The following is a 20285-nucleotide window of genomic DNA, read 5'->3' as shown; positions in this document are numbered from 1 at the left end:
CATAGAACTACATGTAGCTTTGAATTCTCCATTGCAATAAAAAGGAGAAAATAAACATTTCAAAGTTAACAAATTTTAGCACAATTAATTAAAGGTTACTGTTTTTTAATGGATGTCTTAAGGTGCTAATACCTTTCCTACGCATAATCGACTTCAGAATTCGAAATTTGGTTTCAAAGACCTTATTTGTTTTAAAGGGTTTTCCAACATTTTTTCTATTTCAATAAATTTTAGTGGTGACTTCATTGTTTTAGATCAACCCTCAAATTTTAGACAGTAACACACTCATTAGAGATGAAACTGAATGAAAAAAAAGAACAAAGAAAGTTTTACTTATTTTTATTTGCATATATAAGTTGTGACATGCACACTTTTCTTATCATCAATATTAATCTAAGCCAACTCCTATACAATGCTACTAATATCATCTTTTTAAAAAAAAAAGGAGTTGCTATTATTCTCCACCCTTTCTAATACCCATCTGTATTTTTGACTTTTTCTTGTCTTTATTTCATAATTCATATATATAATATTATATTTCTCATTAAAAAAAAATCATTCTCCATCCTTTGTGATCCTCATTTCATTTAGATATGATTTTCCACGAAGCTCTTGTGCAAAGTACCCATTAAAGTGGTCTACAACACTAATTCTTCTAAATTGTGCTGGTGTTTCTTGAGTAACAAGACTTGGTGCTGGAGCTAAAATTGCTTGCATGTTAGGTCCATAAAAAGTAGCTAGGGAGATTCTCTCCTTCTCAGAATTAACTGTTGCTCGATGCTCAATGCTCGGATAAATTCCATTTGTTATAATCTGCACATTAAATGAGTTTATAAAGAGTGATATCTCTTACTTTAAATGAGTTAGACTCAATAAATATAAAAACCTAAGACGTACCTCTAACATATCTCCGATATTGATTATGAAAGCATTAGGCAGGGATAAAACAGGAATCCACTGTCCATCCTTTCGTATCTGAAGGCCATTTATATCACCGATTTGAAGAAGGATGGTTAGGCCACCAACATCAGAATGAGATTTTAAGCCAATGACTCGTTCTGGTTGAGGGCATGGAGGATAATAATTTACCCTTAACATTTGAGTTCCTGGGTTGAAAAACTCCGTCATTTCCTTGGGATTTATTGCCAGAGCATTTGCCATAAGTTCGATGACTTTGATTGCAAGTTTTTCCAATTCCGCAGAATATATCTCTAAATGTTCTCTACATTTGCACAAGGATGATAGATAATGTCACTTACAAAAACAATGATAGACAAGTATTGGTAAATTTTTTAGTAAAAAAATGAAAGACGTCAACAAAAAAAAAGAAAAAGAAGAGTGAGTGTGTGTGCGCGCGACTGAACCTGAATGTTTGGGGGATTTGGTTGTATATAAGGGGTTTCCTTAAGTGAGGAGGTAGAGTTGTCAAGAAAAAAGTATCTGCCCATTCAAGCTTCTGTTCCTCAGATAAAATGAATGCCTGACCAAATCCCTCAATCTCTCCTTCTTTCTGCCATAGCTTCTTCTTTTCTTCCTTTGGTAGTTCATACAGTGTTTTAGTGTCTCTCTTCATATATTCAATCAAGGAACTACTTATTCCATGATTAACCAGCTACAATCATTTTATTGTTACACATATTAGTTTATAAAATCATCCGCATCAATATATATATGTATTATGCACATTCATTTACTTAATAGTAATTAAAATACTACTTCCTCCGTCCCGAAATATAAGGGAAAATGGGTCAACGAAAGTTGATGTATTTGGTTAAAAATTCAAAAAATTCATAAATCATTTATGATTTGAATAATATTGCATTTTTCAATAACCTCCATTTGGCAAGAATCGAACTCATGACACCTTGGTTAATTGAGCACTACTTAACCACTAGGCAAGAAGCATTCTTGTGATATAAATTGAAGGTTACGATAATAAATAACAAAAATATGTATATATACCTATTAAAAACTGAAAATTCTAGTGTGGCTACATAGCCACAGACCACAGTGTGCCTCTATGTGGGTTTGCCCCTGACTAGAAATAATTTCAGCTAAAATTTAAACATGAGTTCATCTGAATCATTTATCTTTTTCTCAAGCTCATGAATTACTTAAGTCCAATCATTTGGATCTAAGTATAGTTAAGGTTCAATTCCGTTTTTGGAGCCAATTTATTTTAACATATTTGGTTGTTTTCATTGATTTTGTCTCCATAATTGATTCTAATTTCAAGCTAAAATTTGTAACTTTTAAGTCCAAACATAAATTTTACACTGAATTTGATATTGTTCAACTCACTTTTATATAAATAAATGTATAATGTATTCCAACATAAAATACTTTACATTTAACTCACTTTTAACTAAAATCAATTTTTTTTTCACCATAAAACCAAACATACACTAAAAGCTTAATTAGTTACTACTCAACGTTACTGCAGAGTGTATAATTTGACAAGACATTATTCGATAATAGCATACACATATTAAATCAAATACCTGAAAGAAACCCCATTCTTTACAGGCAAAGTGTAGCTTCTCTAGCTCATGTCCCTTGAGATTAAGATCTGGAGACAACAATTTGGCAAAATCAATGACAGGAACTTGAGGTAAAGAGGTAGTGTTAGATAGTGCAGCAGTTTCATGATCTTGAAGAACATATCGATCTGGAACTTGAGTCAACGGTTCCTTTGCTAGCTCTTGGACAGAGGGCACCAAAATAGATGTTACGTCCATATTGCTTTCATATGTCCAATAAGGTTTCGCAATAATTAATAAATAGTGGAAGTTGTTGATAAGGTTACACGGATGATGACAAAAAAATTACGTTGAAAATCATCCTTTTCAAAATTCAAAGTTAGATAGATCACACACGTTGAATTCGGTGCTTCTTATCGCATTTTTTTCATTATTACGTATACTAACTTGCTATATACTACAATTTATTTTGTTTTCAATTTCTAATAAAATATTTAAATTAATCATTGTCATTTTCTGTTGTTTTCAAGGTTCAAAAATCGTTAAAAATAATTTTCAGTCACCGAAGAGATTACTGGATTGAGTCGCGGGTCGATACGCTCTCTTTAAGACGTTTCGCGGCACTGCCCAAAATTGTGCAAGGCAGACGATCAACCACGAAGTCCCCAGGATAAAACAGCCCAGTTCTACTGATACCGATAAATACTGCACTGTAGTTATCGGGCAAGAATTACACCCTCAATATGATGGTACTTAAACCAGTGCGCTATGATTTAAGTCCATTCTTATATGGTACTATGACCATTCTAATATGGTACTGAGACCATTCTTATACGGTAACTAAGACCATTCAAATTATAGGGAATATGGTGCTATGACCATTCTTAAATTTGAAGGAACCAGTGATATTAGGATCACTCTTAAAAACATAATAATAATAACAATAATGATAATAATAGTAATACTATTAGTAATAGTATTATCGCTTACTGTCATAAATTAACAGCCTTGTGATTTGATACAATCATAACATAAATAATGCTAAATCATTCATCACCAAATTAATTTATGGTAATCCTCAGACATACAAATTAATAAGACCACACTCTCATTATCGATCGTTGTTAAAAGAACAATGACTATCTTAATATCAGTTCAATTAGGTTCATATGGTTATATAGATATAGATGAGTGCAAGGAGACATTCAATAGCTGAATTTCTTGTCTACTGTTTCTTAATGTACGAATAACAACTATTGAAAAATCTCTTTCAAAATTATCATCTAATCTTTAAAGCTTAATTGCAAGACATATTTTTCTATTTGATCACTCACAAGTAAGCACATATTATATTCATAAGCAATCAAATTAATTTAACATCTTTGCTTGGATAACAAACCCACTATGAAGCATATAGATATAACATAAACCAAACATATAACTAACCTTTCCTTGTTAGTGTGTTGCCTACGATCAAAATAAGATGATGACCAAAGGCCATAGATGGTTCAACGATTAAGTGCAATGAAGGACAATTAATTGCCGGTCGGCATACTCCTTCCACTTATTGAAAAAACTAGGTTTTTTTTCTTTCTCAAAAGACTAACACTTATATAGCACATAAAAATAACTGATGCTTCTTAATAGGAACACATGCTTGACTTTTTCTACTACTCTTTCTATTATTACTTTTATACTCAAAATACACATTAATATATAATACTACAATACATACTAATATGTTCTATTACCCGATGTGGGACTCAAACATTTTATTTTCAATTCATACATAATGTGCTATTTGTTCCAACAATCCCCCACTTGAATTTAAAAGAAAATTCCAAAGTAGCATATAATGCTTCTATAAGATTGTGCATAAGCAAAGGTGACGTTTGTCTTGAACCTTCACATAGCGAGTAAGAGCCCGATTTAACAAGAGTGACGCTTGTCTTGAACTCTATCTCAGATTTTTCTCAAACCCGCACACAACCTTTCCTAAGGTGTATCTTAAAAGCCCGTGCTTTAATGGCCCTGCACGTGTATCCCAGTTTCATGAACGCTCTAGGAGTTTGCCCCAAAACTCCATAGAAACCAGCCTCAGTTCCACATTCATATAGGTGAGTCTATCTAAAATACCCCTGAAGCTAGGTACTCCTCTGATCCAGAGTATAGATCTCATTAAGAGTTTCTATTACCTCATCCTTTGCGCTTCAGGATTCATGCCTCTTATAATTGCATGATCATTCCCTATTACTCACGACTTGTTGTTTACCCATTGAAACCTAATTCTTGGGATCTCCAGTCTTTTAGGTTGGGTTACCATCATAAGTAATTCTCAGTAGGCATTAGTCCCATCTTCTAGGATGTATTATGGACTTCATTTTTAGCTATTCCTTTCGTCAAAGGATCTGCTAAACTTTCATCAGTGTGTACATGACCCATTCTTACAGCTCCTTTTGAGAGTAACTCTCTCACTACGCTGTGTTTACTTCTTATTTGACGTCTCTTATCGTTATAATAACGATTCTCAATTTATGCAATAGCCGCGGTACTATCGCAATGGATCAACACATCTGCCATAAATTATTCCTTAGAGGAATTTCAGCTAGCAAGTATTTTAACTACCTTGCTCCTTCACTAACAATCGTTAATGTTATCATTTCAGATTTCCATAGTGGACTGAGCCAATATGGTCTATTTCTTTTATTTCCAAGATACAGTTTCTCTACTATAATAAATATAGTTACTAGTTGTTTTGGAATCATATGATAATATATTCCAATCTACATTACTGTATTCTTCAAACACAACAGAGAATCTCTGCAAATGTAATCTGAGGTTCATGACCCTTTTAAGGTATTTCATGAACCTCTCAATAACATATCAATGCTCATTATTAGGTTTACTGATAAACCTTCACAAAAATACCACGACATATGCAATGTCGGGTCTAATACAATCAGAGACATACCGAAAGCAGCCAACAATGCTTTCATATTCTGATTGTCTTACACTTTCAACAGTGTTCTTCCAAAGTTTTTACATTTGGATCTTATAGTATGCAAACAAGTTTGCAGTCAGTAAATATATTTCTTTAAAACTTTCCCATCATTGTGAGATTGATTTAAGGAAATTCTCATTTATAAATTAGTAATCTCAATAACTAAGATTACATCTACTTTTTCAAACTCTTTTTTATCAAAGTTGTTAGACAACAATGATTTCATTTCATTCACAACATGAATGTTTTCTCTAAACATGTAAATCATTTACATAGAGACTTATGATAATGCAAATGCTATTTACTAGTTTATAGTAAATATATTTGTCACTTTCATTCACTTTTAATTCATTTGATATCATGAAATTGTCAACTTTTCATGACATTTCTTATGGCTTATTAAAGACCATACAAAGTATATATTACTTATAGACTTTAATTTTCTTGCCACCCATGAGTTACAAAATATTCAGGTTGTTCTAAATAAATTTCTTCTTCCAGTCACGATGAAAACAAAGGAAAAACAGTTTTGACATCTATTCAGTTATAAATAGCATCAAGAAATTTTAGTACCATTATGAATGTCATTCATGTACAGGAGAAAAAGTGTTGAAGAAATCTATATATTTTTTCTTTTATCTAAAACCCTTCGCTACAAGGATAATGTTTGAGATTCTTTTTCAAAATTCATTACAACTCATTGGTTTGTACTCAGGAGGCAATTATTTCAAATGTCAGGCCTTTTGTTAGACCCTAAAGAATCTATCTTTTCTTTTATGGCCTCTTGCCATATATAAGCCTTCAAGGAAGACAACACTTCTTGAAAACTAGTTATAGATTCTCTTCTAATGTATAAACCATGTAACAAGGTTCACACTCTTTAGCAACTATTGCTATCTTACCTCTTCGAGGTTCATAACATCTTGTTCGATGTTCTCATCATTGCTTCTGATCACTAGAGTGTGATAAGTTGCAATACCCCCACTAGTGCCCCCACTATTTCTCAATTTAAAGAGAAATTCATTTTCATAGAAATCAACTTCATTTGATTTTATGATCACTTTAGCATATAGGTCATAAAACCTATAAGCTTTACATACTCAACGAGTACACATTCATAGGCTCTACTAGTGAGTTTGACTCTTTTGGAGTTAGGAATTTGAACATACGTCAAACTACTCCAAGTTCAAAAATAAGACAAATTAAATTGTCTTTTCTTCAAAATTTCAAAAGTAGAAATTTTGTTCCTGTGCTTAGGCACTCTACTTAGCACAAAACAATCAATTAATAATTTTTTTCCACTAATGAGATGCAATGCCAAAATTAATTAAACATGATTGTAACAACTAGCTCGGTAAATGTTCTAAAATTTTTCGCTTTACCGTTCATCTCAAAAGAGTAAAGTGTAGTTGTTTCAAGATAATTTCATACTCATTGAAAATTGTGGGAATCATACTTTTGTGCCTCTGTCAAAATCATTTGATTTTTTTTTATTGAATTACTTTTCAATTTCAGTTCGATATAATTGGAACATGTCAAAAACATCACTCACTTTTATTTTTCATAAGATGTATGAAAATATAACTTGAACAGCCATCAATAAAAGTGATGATATTTTCTGTTTCTAATAGAGTTTTAATTCACATTGTGTATCTGATTCTTGAATAATTTGCCAGTTGGCTTCAGACATGTGAATTTCTTTCTAGTGTTGTTGTTCAAGACAACAAGCACTTCATTTTTCTGATTTTGCTTTCTAGCTTCTTCTTCAAAATGAAGACATGTTATCAGAAATTCGAGGGAATATCGTTGAGCCATTTTATCCTTATAGCTTGTTCAATTTTAAAGTAAAATTGGAATCACATTCTTCAAAAGTAGCAACTCTTTTGTTATTATAAAACCATAATTTTTTTTTTTTTTTTGCCAATATTTGAAGTGATTTACATCAAACCGAAACGGTTTGTTCTAGTCCGCAATATCATAATCTGAGCCAGTAATTTCTTCGGTAGACATGGCAGAAAAGAAACGTCTTAAAATTGTTGTTTTCAAGGTTCAAAAATCGTTAAAAATAATTTTCAGTCACCGAAGAGATTACTGGATTGAGTCGCGGGTCGATACGCTCTCTTTAAGACGTTTCGCGGCACTGCCCAAAATTGTGCAAGGCAGACGATCAACCACGAAGTCCCCAGGATAAAACAGCCCAGTTCTACTGATACCGATAAATACTGCACTGTAGTTATCGGGCAAGAATTACACCCTCAATATGATGGTACTTAAACCAGTGCGCTATGATTTAAGTCCATTCTTATATGGTACTATGACCATTCTAATATGGTACTGAGACCATTCTTATACGGTAACTAAGACCATTCAAATTATAGGGAATATGGTGCTATGACCATTCTTAAATTTGAAGGAACCAGTGATATTAGGATCACTCTTAAAAACATAATAATAATAACAATAATGATAATAATAGTAATACTATTAGTAATAGTATTATCGCTTACTGTCATAAATTAACAGCCTTGTGATTTGATACAATCATAACATAAATAATGCTAAATCATTCATCACCAAATTAATTTATGGTAATCCTCAGACATACAAATTAATAAGACCACACTCTCATTATCGATCGTTGTTAAAAGAACAATGACTATCTTAATATCAGTTCAATTAGGTTCATATGGTTATATAGATATAGATGAGTGCAAGGAGACATTCAATAGCTGAATTTCTTGTCTACTGTTTCTTAATGTACGAATAACAACTATTGAAAAATCTCTTTCAAAATTATCATCTAATCTTTAAAGCTTAATTGCAAGACATATTTTTCTATTTGATCACTCACAAGTAAGCACATATTATATTCATAAGCAATCAAATTAATTTAACATCTTTGCTTGGATAACAAACCCACTATGAAGCATATAGATATAACATAAACCAAACATATAACTAACCTTTCCTTGTTAGTGTGTTGCCTACGATCAAAATAAGATGATGACCAAAGGCCATAGATGGTTCAACGATTAAGTGCAATGAAGGACAATTAATTGCCGGTCGGCATACTCCTTCCACTTATTGAAAAAACTAGGTTTTTTTTCTTTCTCAAAAGACTAACACTTATATAGCACATAAAAATAACTGATGCTTCTTAATAGGAACACATGCTTGACTTTTTCTACTACTCTTTCTATTATTACTTTTATACTCAAAATACACATTAATATATAATACTACAATACATACTAATATGTTCTATTACCCGATGTGGGACTCAAACATTTTATTTTCAATTCACACATAATGTGCTATTTGTTCCAACATTTTCATACTAAAAATAAATTAGTCTCTCTATTATAACTAATCAGGACTAATTTGTCCCTAATATGAAAATATCAATGACTAATTTGGATATCAGTTTTATCAGGCACTAAATTGATCCATACAAAATTTGTGAGGGTTCGAAATAATGTCGGTAGGAGATATATTAAACTTAGAGGAGAGGAACAGGAGAAAAACTCCTAACATTTTTTGTTGGAGTAGATCATGTACATGTAGTACAGGTTGAAGAAGTTAATACCATTTATATGTCCGAAATCTCTCCCCAACCATCCGGTTGAGGTATGAGTTTTTCCCAAATCATTGTTACTATGATGTTTTAAATCCTAATGTTGATCATGATTTGGCAATTTCACAGCACTATTGAAAGAAAAATGATGGTAGTGACATTGGGCAAATGTTTATACCAATGAGGAAGAGAGAGCGACAACAATCAATTTTTTGAAGAACCGTGCACCTGTTAGGGAATAGCTTTTCATTGAAGTAGTGTTTAAGGCCAAGAAAAAGAATTTACAGAAGAGTTTTCAAGTTTGTAATACCCGCTCTAGGAGTAGGATGTCAAACTGAGCTTTCTTTGTTCTTTTTTCTTTTTCTTTTCATTTTTATTTCCTCTTAGTTTATTATGCTTCTTATTTTCTCGCTATTTTTCATTTTTCTAGGTTTGACTTTTGTCACTTAGTTTTTATCTCGCTTTTCATGCTTGAGAAGATTTTGGTTCATGTCCCCCTTTTCTTTTTGTTCCTGCTTCAATTTATATCTATCTAGGGTGTTGCAGGTGACTCACCATATACTCTCCATTTGCTAAAAAAAATCTAATAATAATAATAATAATGAGAATAAATAAAAAAAATTATATGTGACATGTCTGCTACATAAGCAAAACATATAGTGTTATGTTATTTTTTTTGGTACATAGCCGAAATGACACCCTATTGAAAACTCACACACACACAAAATGGAGGGATTGAGGGATCGAACCCTGGTCATGGCGTCCAACACCAGTAATTTTGACATTTTCTGCCGGTTGAGATAGGATTTGTGGACATGTCATTTAATTAGGTGACACATCATCAAAATTGAAAACCAAAATAAGAGGGCGATCAAATATCTACATTTACAGAAATAGGGGACTAAAATTGCGGATAAAATAATAGGAGGATCAAAATTGTGGATTTAGTAAAATAGAAGGACAAAAATTACATTTAAACCTTTTTAAAAATAGAAAAATAAATAATCTATTAAAAATACACATTAAAAATATTTTTTTATTTATAAAAGAAATACATTTTTTTAAGAAGTCGGTATAGCTGTCACTTATCACTTATATAACGGTAATGATTCACTTGGAGTGAAACACTTGACTTTGTTTTTGGGTTTGAACTTTGAAAGATGAAATTCTCTCCGATCACCATTCCCATTCCAAACCCTAGTCCTTCTCCGCCGTCCGATTTCTTGTACGACGACGGTGAATTCGAGAAGCTCTTCGTTTTCTTACAGTGTAATTTGCAATCAATTAAGAAAACGAAAACGAGATTTCTTTCTCTCCATCTCGATTCGTGTTTGGCGTCAATGTTCATGAAGAATCTTCAAACCCTAGAAATGTGTTTTTAAATTCGTGCAGAAAAAGTACAAACAATAGATAGTTTCTTGATTCCACATTCAACGAATCTGCGCTCTCTCAAGGTAACCTTTGTAACTCTTCTGAATTGGTTCATTTCTCTTTCTTTTTCCATTCTTGATTCATTATAGCTTTATTTTAGTGAGATATCTACTATTCGAGAAAATTGGATTCTTCTTATGGTGTTGAGATTTTAGGAGAGAAAATTGGATTCTTGTTTATTTATGACTATGTCTTTCTCTTTGCTCAAACATATTCATACCATGTAAATTGTAATGCATGTTATGATCGAAACACCTTTATGTATGCGTCGATAAATTGAGATAATAACTTTGGATTCGAAATTTGACATTTAAGCCTACATGGTTTTAAATACCATAAATTAGAATGGTTGTATTGTGCTGCGTTGGATAGAAAATATGATATTCGAGGCTATATGGTTCAAACTCCATAAATTGAAAGGGTGATTTTATTTGAGGTTATATGGTTCAATCCTCTTCATCATCGTCGTTGTTGTCACCTTCATTCTTGAACCGTTTTCGTTCTGGTTCATCGGTCGTGTTCCCGGTTCATGGAAATGTTTACCCTCTTGGGTATGTAAAAGGAATTTCCTTTGTTTACATTCTCTTTGTTGTTGTTTTTTCCTTCAGTTTCACTTTATGATTTTATTTCTCCTATGTTGCTTTCTTTCATGCCTTTTGTTTGGGCCCTGTCCCTCTCAATGTTTTGTTCTGTTCTGTTATTTTATTCCTCGAAAAGAGTAATTATTAAACAAAGAATCAATAGTTCAGATTGAAAGTGTGTTTGGTGTTTGACATGTATTGGTGCCTGACACGACATTGATATACATGCTTACATTCGATTATATTATTTTCTCAAATTATTGTTACTATCGATGTGTACTGTCAGTGTCGTGTCCGCTGGTTGTGTTTCGTTGCTTCTTTAGATATCGAGTGATTATGGGTTCCACACTAATACAATTCATTCTTACTTGTAACATTTACAGGTTTTATAATGTGACTCTCAACATTGGGCACCCACCAAGGCCATATTTTCTTGATATTGACACGGATAGCGACTTAACATGGCTTCAATGTGATGCACCTTGCTCCCGTTTCTCTCAGGTACTCACTTCACTCATTCATTGAAAATATTAAAAATTACCAGGCAAATTAACAGCTTTGAATTGCAAAACCTTTTTCTCGCAATGAGATTCAATTATGATTGTATTGTGCCTTGTAATAAAATATGATATTTGACACTATATGGTTCAAAATTTGATAAATTGGAAATATGATGCTATCGTGCCCGAATGATATTGGATACGAAATTTGATATTTGGATTATGTGGTCCTAAATTTGAGAAACCGAATTGACGGAGAATGACATTGGATGTGGAATTTGATATTTTGATTATGTGGTTAGAAATATGATAAACTGAATTGATGGCAAATTACATTGGATACGGAATTTGATATTTGGATTATGTGGTCTAAATTTGATAAATTGAATTGACGGAGATGAATTATTTGGTCCTATATTTGATAAATTGAATTGACGGAGATAAATTGAATTGACGGAGAATGACATTGGATATGAAATTTGATATTTCAATTATGTGGTTCGAAATTTGATAAATTGAATTGACGGCGAATGATATCGGATACATAATTTGATATTTGGATCATGTGATCCATAATTTGATAAACTGAATTCATGACACTATGAATTTTTATTTTATGGTCTAAATGCAATTTGAATATGAACCTTTTATTCATAACTTGAAATGCAAGTCGAGATGACCCTTGATAATGATTTTCTCATAACGGTAAATAAGAAAGATGGTTGTGTGTGGTGCCTTGGTGCTTTAGATTTAAAAATGAGTATATGTCCCTCAATGTCCCTAAATTGAGTTTATGTCCCTTGATGTCCTTATATTGAGTTTATGTACCTAGATGTCCATAAAATTGATGGCCTGAATGCAATTTCGATGTGAATGCTTCATAACCTCAAATGTAAGTGGAGAAGTCCCTTGGCACATTAGATGCAAAATTGAATATATGTCTCTCAATGTCCCTAAATTGAATATATTTCCCAAGATGTCCCTAAATTGAATATATGTACCTTGATGTCCCTAAATTAGATGTTCATAGTTCTGTTTTGTTGCCTATTATGAAGTTTATGGGAACAACGTTTGGGAACAAGTGCTAGACTCAAGCTTTATAGTCGAAAATTGTGTTTATCATTTACTTTAATGTTGGAATTTTTTAGTGTAGAGATTATGTTCTGTTTCAGGTCTGATGCGTGCGATTGCTCCGGGTCTGATACGGGATAGTCCTTTGCTGAATTCGCTACAACGGCTGAGCCTGGTTCTGCGCACACATATACGGCTGCTGTTAATTGGAAAAGTCTGACCCCGGGGCAATTCAAATTCAATACTAGTGCATCCTTTGCGTCACATTTAAATAGAATTGGGATTGGAATATGCATCCATGATGAACTTGGTCAATTTGTGCTTTCAAAGACATAATTGATTGCCCATCTTTGTGGAGTGGATGTTGGTGGACCTCTTGGTGAGTATATGTCCCTAAAATGTCGGTATGTCCCTTGATCTCTCTAAATTGAGTTTTTGTCCCTCGGTCGGTGTCCCTAAATTGAGTTTATGTCTCTTGATGTCCATAAAATTGATGGTCTAAATGCAATTTCAATGTGAATAGTTATTCATAACCACCAATGTAAGTGGAGAAGACCCTTGACGCCTTCGATGCAAAATTGAATATCTGTCCCTTGATTAATTGAATACGCGTTGGATAGAAAAAAAAATGATATTTGAGGCTATATGGTTCAAAATTTGATAAAGAGGAAAGATGATGCTATCGTGCCCGAATACAAAATTTGATATTTAGATGATGTGGTCCTAAATTGTCGGAGAATGACATTGGATGTGGAATTTGATAAACTGAATTGATGGCAAATTACATTGGATACAAAATTTGATATTTGGATTGTGGTCTAAATTTGATAAATTGAATTGACGGAGATGAATTATGTGGTCCTAAATTTGATTACCAGAATTGACGGAGAATGACATTGGATATGAAATTTGATATTTGTATTATGTGGTTGGAAATTTGATAAATTGAATTGACGGCGAATGATATTGGGTTGATATTTGGATCATGTGATCCTAAATTTGATAAACTAAATTGATGGTACTATGAATTCTTATTTTATGGTCTAAATGCATTTTGAATATGAACATTTTATTCATAACTTGAAATGCAAGGCTAGATGACCCTTAGATTTTCTCATAACGGTAAATAAGAAAGATGATTGTGTGTGTGCCTTGGTGCTTTAGATGCGAAATTGAGTATATTGTCCCTCAATGTCCCTAAATTGAGTTTATGTCCCTCGATGTCCTTATATTGAGTTTATCTACCTCGATGTCCCTACATTGATGGTCTTAATGCAATTTCAATGTCAATGCTTCATAACTTCAAATGTAAGTGGAAAAGTCCCTTGGCACCCTAGATGCAAAATTGAATATATGTCCCTCAATGTCCCAAAATTGAATATATATCCCAAGATGTCCCTAAATTGAATATATGGACCTAGATGTCCCTGAATTAGATGTTCATAGTTCTGGTCTGTTTTGTTGCCTATTATGAAGTTTACGGAACAACGTTTGGGAACAAGTGCTTGACTCAAGCTTTATAGTCGAAAATTGTGTTCATCGGTTACTTTTTTTTTTAACAGCAAAATATATTATTATAAATTGTGTTCATCAGTTACTTAAATGTCGGAACTTTTTGGCGCAGAGATTCTGTTCTGTTTCAGGTCTGATGCAGGCTGAACCTGCGACTGCTTCGGGTCTGATACAGGATGATCCTTTGCGTCACATTTAAATAGAGTTGGGATTCGAATATGCATCCGTGACAAACTTGGTTAGTTTGTGCTTTCAAAGACAAAATTGATTGCCCTTCTTTGTGGAGTGGATGTTGGTGAACCTCTTGGTAAGTATATGTTCATAAATTGATGGTATGACCCTCAATATCTCTAAATTGAGTTTTAGTCCCTCGATGTCCTTAAAATTGATGGTCTGAATGCAATTTCAATGTGAATGCTTATTGACGACTACAAATGTAAGTGGAGAATACCCTTGGTGCCTTAGATGAAAAAATTGAATATATGTTCGTCGGTGTCGGTAAATTAAATATATGTTCCTCGATGTCCCTATTGATGGTCTGAATGTATTTTAAAGGTGAACGCTTAATCTTGATTATCCAACAATGTGCTAAATTGGTGAATCTTGATAAATCAAACCTATGAAAGCTATTTTGGAAAGTAAAAAATTGTATAATGGCTAAAAGAATTCTTAAGTCGAGTATTGAGATCATGTGTTCGGATGACCCTAACGAGATGGATTTTTATGAAAAATGTGGTTTACGTTATGAATTCTTATTTTATGGTCTAAATGTAATTTGAATATGAAAGTTTTATTCATAACTTGAAATGCAAGTCGAGATGACTCTTAATAATGATTTTCTCATAACGGTAAATAAGGAAGATGGTTGTGTGTCGTGGTGCCTTCGATGCGAAATTGAGTATATATCCCTTGATGTCCCAAAATTGAGTTTATGTGCATTGATGTCCCTAAATTGAGTTTATGTACCTCGATGTTCCTAAATTGAGAGTATGTCCCTCGATGTCCATAAAATTGATGGTCTGAATGTAATTTCAATGTGAACGCTTCATAATTTCAAATGTAAATTCAATATATGTTCCCTAAAATGGAGATGACCCTTGGTGCCTTAGATGCAATATTGAATATATGTCCCTCGATGTCTTTTGAATATATGTTCCTCGATGTCCCTAAACTAGATGTTCATAATTCTGCTTTGTTTTGTTTAATGTTGGAATTTAGCGCAGATGTAGTGATCTGTTTCAGGTTTTATGCAGGCAGAACATGTGACTGATTCGGGTCTGATAAGGGTGGGTGCTTTGCTGAATGCTACAGTGGCTGAGCCTGATGCGGCGCAGACATATTCGACCGCTGTTAATCGGAACATCCCGACTCCTTTGCGACACATTTAAATAGAGTTGGGATTGGAATATGCATCCGCGACGAACTTGGTCAATTTGTGCTTTCAAAGACATAATTGATTGCCCATATTTGTGGAGTGGATGTTGGTGGACCTCTTAGTGAGTATATGTCCCTAAAATGTCGGTATGTCCCTTGATCTCCCTAAATTGTGTTTTTGTCCCTCGGTCGATGTCCATAAAATTGATGGCCTAAATGCAATTTCAATGTGAATAGTTATTCATAACCACTAATGTAAGTGGAGAAGAACCTTGACGCCTTCGATGCAAAATTGAATATATGTCCCTTGATATCCGTAAATTGAATATATGTTCCTCGATGTCCCTATTGATGGTATGAATGCAATTTAAATGTGAATATCTTGATTATCCAACAATGTGCTAAATTGGTGAATCTTGATTATTCTTACCTAAGAAGGCTAATAATTTGAATATGAACGTTTTATTCATGACGGTAAATTGGAAAGATGGTTGTGTGTCTTGGTGCTTTCGATGCAAAATTGAGTATATGTCCCTCAATGTCCCTAAATGGAGTTTATGGGAACAAGTGCTAGACTCAAGCTTTACAATCGAAAATTGTGTTCGAGTCTCAATGACCCTATATTGTTTGTTGAAATGCATTTTCATTATGAACTTACTCATAACTTGACATACAGCTCAAAACAACCCTTGATATAGTGGCTATATAATGCTTTCTTTATAATGATAAATTGGCACGGTAGTAGTGTGCTTTGGTTACCTTATATGCATGATTAATTATATGTCCCTTGATGACTTTGAATGCAAAATTCTATATTTGAGCTTTGGTAACCGATTGTTGGCCTAAATGCAATTTTATTATTAATGTGTATTAATAATTTAAAATGCATGTTGAGATGACCCTTGATGCAATGACTATTCCACATTTTTAATAAATTTGGATGTTGGTAGTGTACTAGTGTGCCTTGGTAACCTTAGATGTCTTTGATAACTTTGAATGCAAAATTTTGATATTTGAGCCTTCTTACTCTGTATTGGTGGCCTAATTGCAATTTTATTATATTGTTTACTCATAACTTTAAATGTAATTTGAGATGACCCCTGCTTCAAACTTCTACCCTAGCTAAACAAGTGATTTTGAAAATATAATTTTTTGATTTTGAGAAGCTTTATAAGATGGCACATAAATTCTCAAAAGATTGTTTCAAGAAACATAATAGTGTAATTCATAATGCTTGTTTGGAATTTCTTCCAAGGCTACGCAAATGATTTTAAAAATATAATTGTTACTTTTAATTTTGAGAAGCTTTGTCAGACAGTAGCCATGATTCCTTTTTAAAGTGATTCCAACATGCCAATTAGTGTGGAATACTTTAATTATCAATCTGCATTGATCTATCTTGTACTAAGCTGGTGACTTTTTATGTTTCAAATAATTTTAACAATGCATCTTCCGACACAATCAATCACTAGTTATTGCAAAGTTACTTCCCTCTCAGGATAACATAACTGGATCCATTAGTTTTTTGTATCTTAGAGATTCTCTTCAGGATCTAAGTAATGTCAGCGAATACGAGTCATACTCAATAGACATGAAACTGGAAAGTATTTTCCAATCCAACCGAAGGAAAAAATAATGACAAAAGTTTCACATATTTTTATTGCATATAAACTTTGTGACATGCACACTTCACTTATCATCAATGTAGTCTATAATACTACTATTAATACAAACAGAAGCATTTATTATTATAATGCATATACGATTAATTATTCATTATTCACTTTCTATATGAATAACACAAACAGAAGCTAATAAGAGCTGTTATCATTCTCCACTCTCTGTGATCCTCATTTGATTCAGATATGATTTTCTATGGAGCTCTTGTGAAAAGAACCCATTGAAATGGTCTAAAACACTAATTTTTCTAAACTGTGCTGGTCTTTCTTGAGTTACAAGACTTGGTGCTGGAGCTAACATTGCTTGCGTGTTAGGGCCATGAAAAGCAGCTAGCGAAATCCTCTCTATCTCTGTATTAACGGTTGCTCGATGCAAAATACTTGGGTAAATTCCATTTGTAATAACCTGCAAATTAAACCATGATTGTCAATGCAAATATTCAAAAGTTATGAATGATTTTAATCACATATATATATACCTCTAACATGTCTCCGATATTGACGATGAAAGCATCAGGCAGAGGTTTAACAGGAATCCATTGTTCATCCTTTAGTACTTGAAGGCCTTCTATGTCGCTGATTTGAAGTAGGATGGTTAGGGCACAAGCATCAGAATGAGATTTTATGCCAACAACTTTTTCTGGTTGAGGACATGGAGGATAATAATTTACCCTTATGAATTGAGTTCCTATGTTAAACAATTCTGTCATTTCCTTAGGATTTATTGCAAGAGCATTTGCCATAAGTTCAATGATTTTGATGGTAAGTTTTTCCAATTCTGCAGAAAATATCTCCAAATTTTCTCTGCATTTGAATAAGGATGATAAAGTCACTAACACAAATAATCATCAATTAATCTAGTAAATTTGTGAAAACTAAAACCAAAGAAAATTGCCTCAAACCTGAATGTTTGTGGCATTTGGTTGAATTTATTGGGGTTCCTTGAGTGAGGAGGTTGTGTTTTCAAGAAAAAAGTATCTCCCCATTCTAGTTTTTGTTCCTTAGATATAACGTTGGCCTGACCAAATCCCTCCATCTCTCCTTCTTTCTGCCATAGCTTCTTCTTTTCTTCCTTTGATAGTTCATACAGTGCTTTTGTGTCTCTCTTCATATTTTCCACCAAGGAAGTACTTATTCCATGATTAACAAGCTACAATCATTTTATTATTACACATATTAGTTGATAAAATCATCTGCATCAATATATATGTACTATGCACATTTATTAATCAGCTAAAATGATTTTTTAGGTAGTGTTGTATGTATCGTGTTATTTTGTCTTAACCCTCCGGTTTTCAGGGTCAGGGCGTTGCCGTCTTGATAAAGTGAATAATTTGATGAGACATTATTTCATAATACTATACAAAATATTAAATCAAACCTGAAAGAAACCCCATTCTTTGCAAGCATAGTCAAGCCTCTTTAGCTCCTGTCCCTTGAGATTAAGATCTTCAGACAACAATTTGCCTAGGTCAAGCACAGGAACTTGGAGTGAAGATAGTACAACTGTTTCTTGATCTTGAATAACATATTGATCTGGAACTACGGTCAATTGTTCCTTTGCTAGCTCTTGGACAGAGGGCACTACAATAGATGTTATGTCCATATTGCTACTTTCATCTCAAATGAATACATGTTCAACCTATATTATACTAATTTAGTAAAGGCAAACCATTATTTTGGTCCAGCTGTAACCAGCCGTCAAATTTGTCTTTGAGTGTAATAAAAACAAACACGTTACTAACATGCCATGTGACATATTTAGTAGGTGGCTACTTTTTTTTTGTTGGTAGAAAGTAGTAGGTGGCTACTATTCATATAATTCTTTTACATCTCTAATATCTACCAAGTTTGGTATCCTTATTGTGGATGGTTAGATGATTCAGAATTCTAATTTGTGGTTAGATGCCCATTTTAATTTTTTTAAAGTAGTTTAGTGGTTAGAAAATTCACCTTAAAGTGTTTGAGATTCGAACTCAACTCCCGCACACATAGTACGATATCTCTGCCAGCTGATATAATTTTAATTACTCCTAAAAGAGAAGAGTCTACTCTGGTACGCCCTCCCTCCGATCCTTTTTATAAGGAACACATTGGAAACTTAAATTTTTAAGAGTATTAAATAAAAATAATCATTTACAATGTGTTTCTTTGATTATGTAATTTTTTTAAAGTGTTTCTTATAAGCAAAAGGAGAACATAATTTTTTGGAACTTAGTCAATGGTTCCTTTGCTAGCTCTTGGACAGTGGGCACCAAAATAGATGTTATGTCCATACTGTTTTCATGTGAATAATAATGTACACCTAAATTATGTCCTACAAGGTTTGGCAATAATTAATAGTGGAACGAATCCTATGAGGAGAAATTCTATGATAACCACAAACTCAAATCTATTATGTACATGCACACATACATAAATGATTAAAATTAAATTATAAATAATTTAGTCACATCAATTGATGTTGACTATTTAATTTCTCTTTTAATTTTATTTGAGTTTTGTATGTGCGCTCAAATTTAAAAAAATTATGTTTGTGTCTATACAAGTGTTGCTCACATATCAGTTGATGATGACAAATAATTACATTGAAAATTATCCATTTGAAATGAAAATTCAAAGTTAGGTAGGTAGATCACGCACGTTGAATTCGTTGCTTCTTGTTGCATTTTTTTCATTACGTTACTATCTTGCTACATATTAAAAAAAATGACCAATAATTCAATCTCTAATAAAAAAAAATCAAATTAGTCATTGACATTTTTATACTAGAAATAAATTAGTCATAGTATGAAAAGTATGTTTGCCAGAAAAAACATACTCTAGTCCTATATACTCCCTCCGGTCCTTATTATAAGAAACACTTTGACAAAATCACACAAACTAAGAAAGGTAAATTTTCTCATTAATGATTCTAACATTTTATGTTATATTCCAAAGCTAACCTTTGACTAGCATGGGAAATAGGTCTCTCTAATTAATGCACTAGCATTATAATGAATTATTTGATTGTATTTAATATGGGTACAAATGGAATTGTGTCAAAGTGTTTCTTATAAAAAGGACCAAATAAAAATTCAAA

The 20285-nt window shown here is 32.8% G+C and overlaps 2 protein-coding genes and 1 long non-coding RNA gene across 3 annotated transcripts; 1 reads left to right on the top strand and 2 right to left on the bottom strand.

The window, feature by feature from the left end:
- Positions 1 to 305: 305 nt before the first annotated feature.
- Positions 306 to 2899, bottom strand: LOC123917776 (protein SRG1-like). The gene is made up of 4 exons (XM_045969600.1): positions 2502 to 2899; positions 1365 to 1612; positions 898 to 1222; positions 306 to 813 (listed from the first exon to the last, which is right to left on the bottom strand). Exons 1-4 carry the CDS (start codon positions 2736 to 2738, stop codon positions 556 to 558), a joined length of 1068 nt encoding a protein of 355 aa, XP_045825556.1. The 5' UTR covers positions 2739 to 2899; the 3' UTR covers positions 306 to 555.
- Positions 2900 to 10174: 7275 nt separating this feature from the next.
- On the top strand, positions 10175 to 16421 carry LOC123917780. The gene is made up of 4 exons (XR_006812554.1): positions 10175 to 10509; positions 11451 to 11568; positions 12740 to 14457; positions 15404 to 16421. It is a non-coding gene; the product is annotated as an uncharacterized LOC123917780 (long non-coding RNA).
- A 736-nt stretch (positions 16422 to 17157) lies between these two features.
- On the bottom strand, positions 17158 to 19078 carry LOC123917778 (protein SRG1-like). The gene is made up of 4 exons (XM_045969603.1): positions 18585 to 19078; positions 18106 to 18353; positions 17683 to 18007; positions 17158 to 17609 (listed from the first exon to the last, which is right to left on the bottom strand). The coding sequence occupies exons 1-4, from the start codon at positions 18807 to 18809 to the stop codon at positions 17352 to 17354; spliced, it is 1056 nt and encodes a 351-aa protein (XP_045825559.1). The 5' UTR covers positions 18810 to 19078; the 3' UTR covers positions 17158 to 17351.
- Positions 19079 to 20285: the final 1207 nt, after the last annotated feature.

The sequence above is a fragment of the Trifolium pratense genome, linkage group LG3, assembly GCF_020283565.1.
Source record: "Trifolium pratense cultivar HEN17-A07 linkage group LG3, ARS_RC_1.1, whole genome shotgun sequence".
NCBI lineage: Eukaryota > Viridiplantae > Streptophyta > Magnoliopsida > Fabales > Fabaceae > Trifolium > Trifolium pratense.
This window is presented reverse-complemented; position numbering and strand designations above follow the sequence as displayed.

Bases quoted from the DNA above. Each gene is read 5' to 3' on its own strand.
- LOC123917776 (XM_045969600.1), bottom strand. From the start codon at position 2,738: ATGGACGTAACATCTATTTTGGTGCCCTCTGTCCAAGAGCTAGCAAAG. The intron at 1,613-2,501 runs GTATTTGATTTA...AAATGATTGTAG, and splicing joins AAGAATGGGGTTTCTTTCAG to CTGGTTAATCATGGAATAAG. The intron at 1,223-1,364 runs GTTCAGTCGCGC...GTGCAAATGTAG, and splicing joins CAAATCCCCCAAACATTCAG to AGAACATTTAGAGATATATT.
- LOC123917778 (XM_045969603.1), bottom strand. From the start codon at position 18,809: ATGGACATAACATCTATTGTAGTGCCCTCTGTCCAAGAGCTAGCAAAG. The intron at 18,008-18,105 runs GTTTGAGGCAAT...ATTCAAATGCAG, and splicing joins CAAATGCCACAAACATTCAG to AGAAAATTTGGAGATATTTT. The intron at 17,610-17,682 runs GTATATATATAT...TTTAATTTGCAG, and splicing joins ATATCGGAGACATGTTAGAG to GTTATTACAAATGGAATTTA.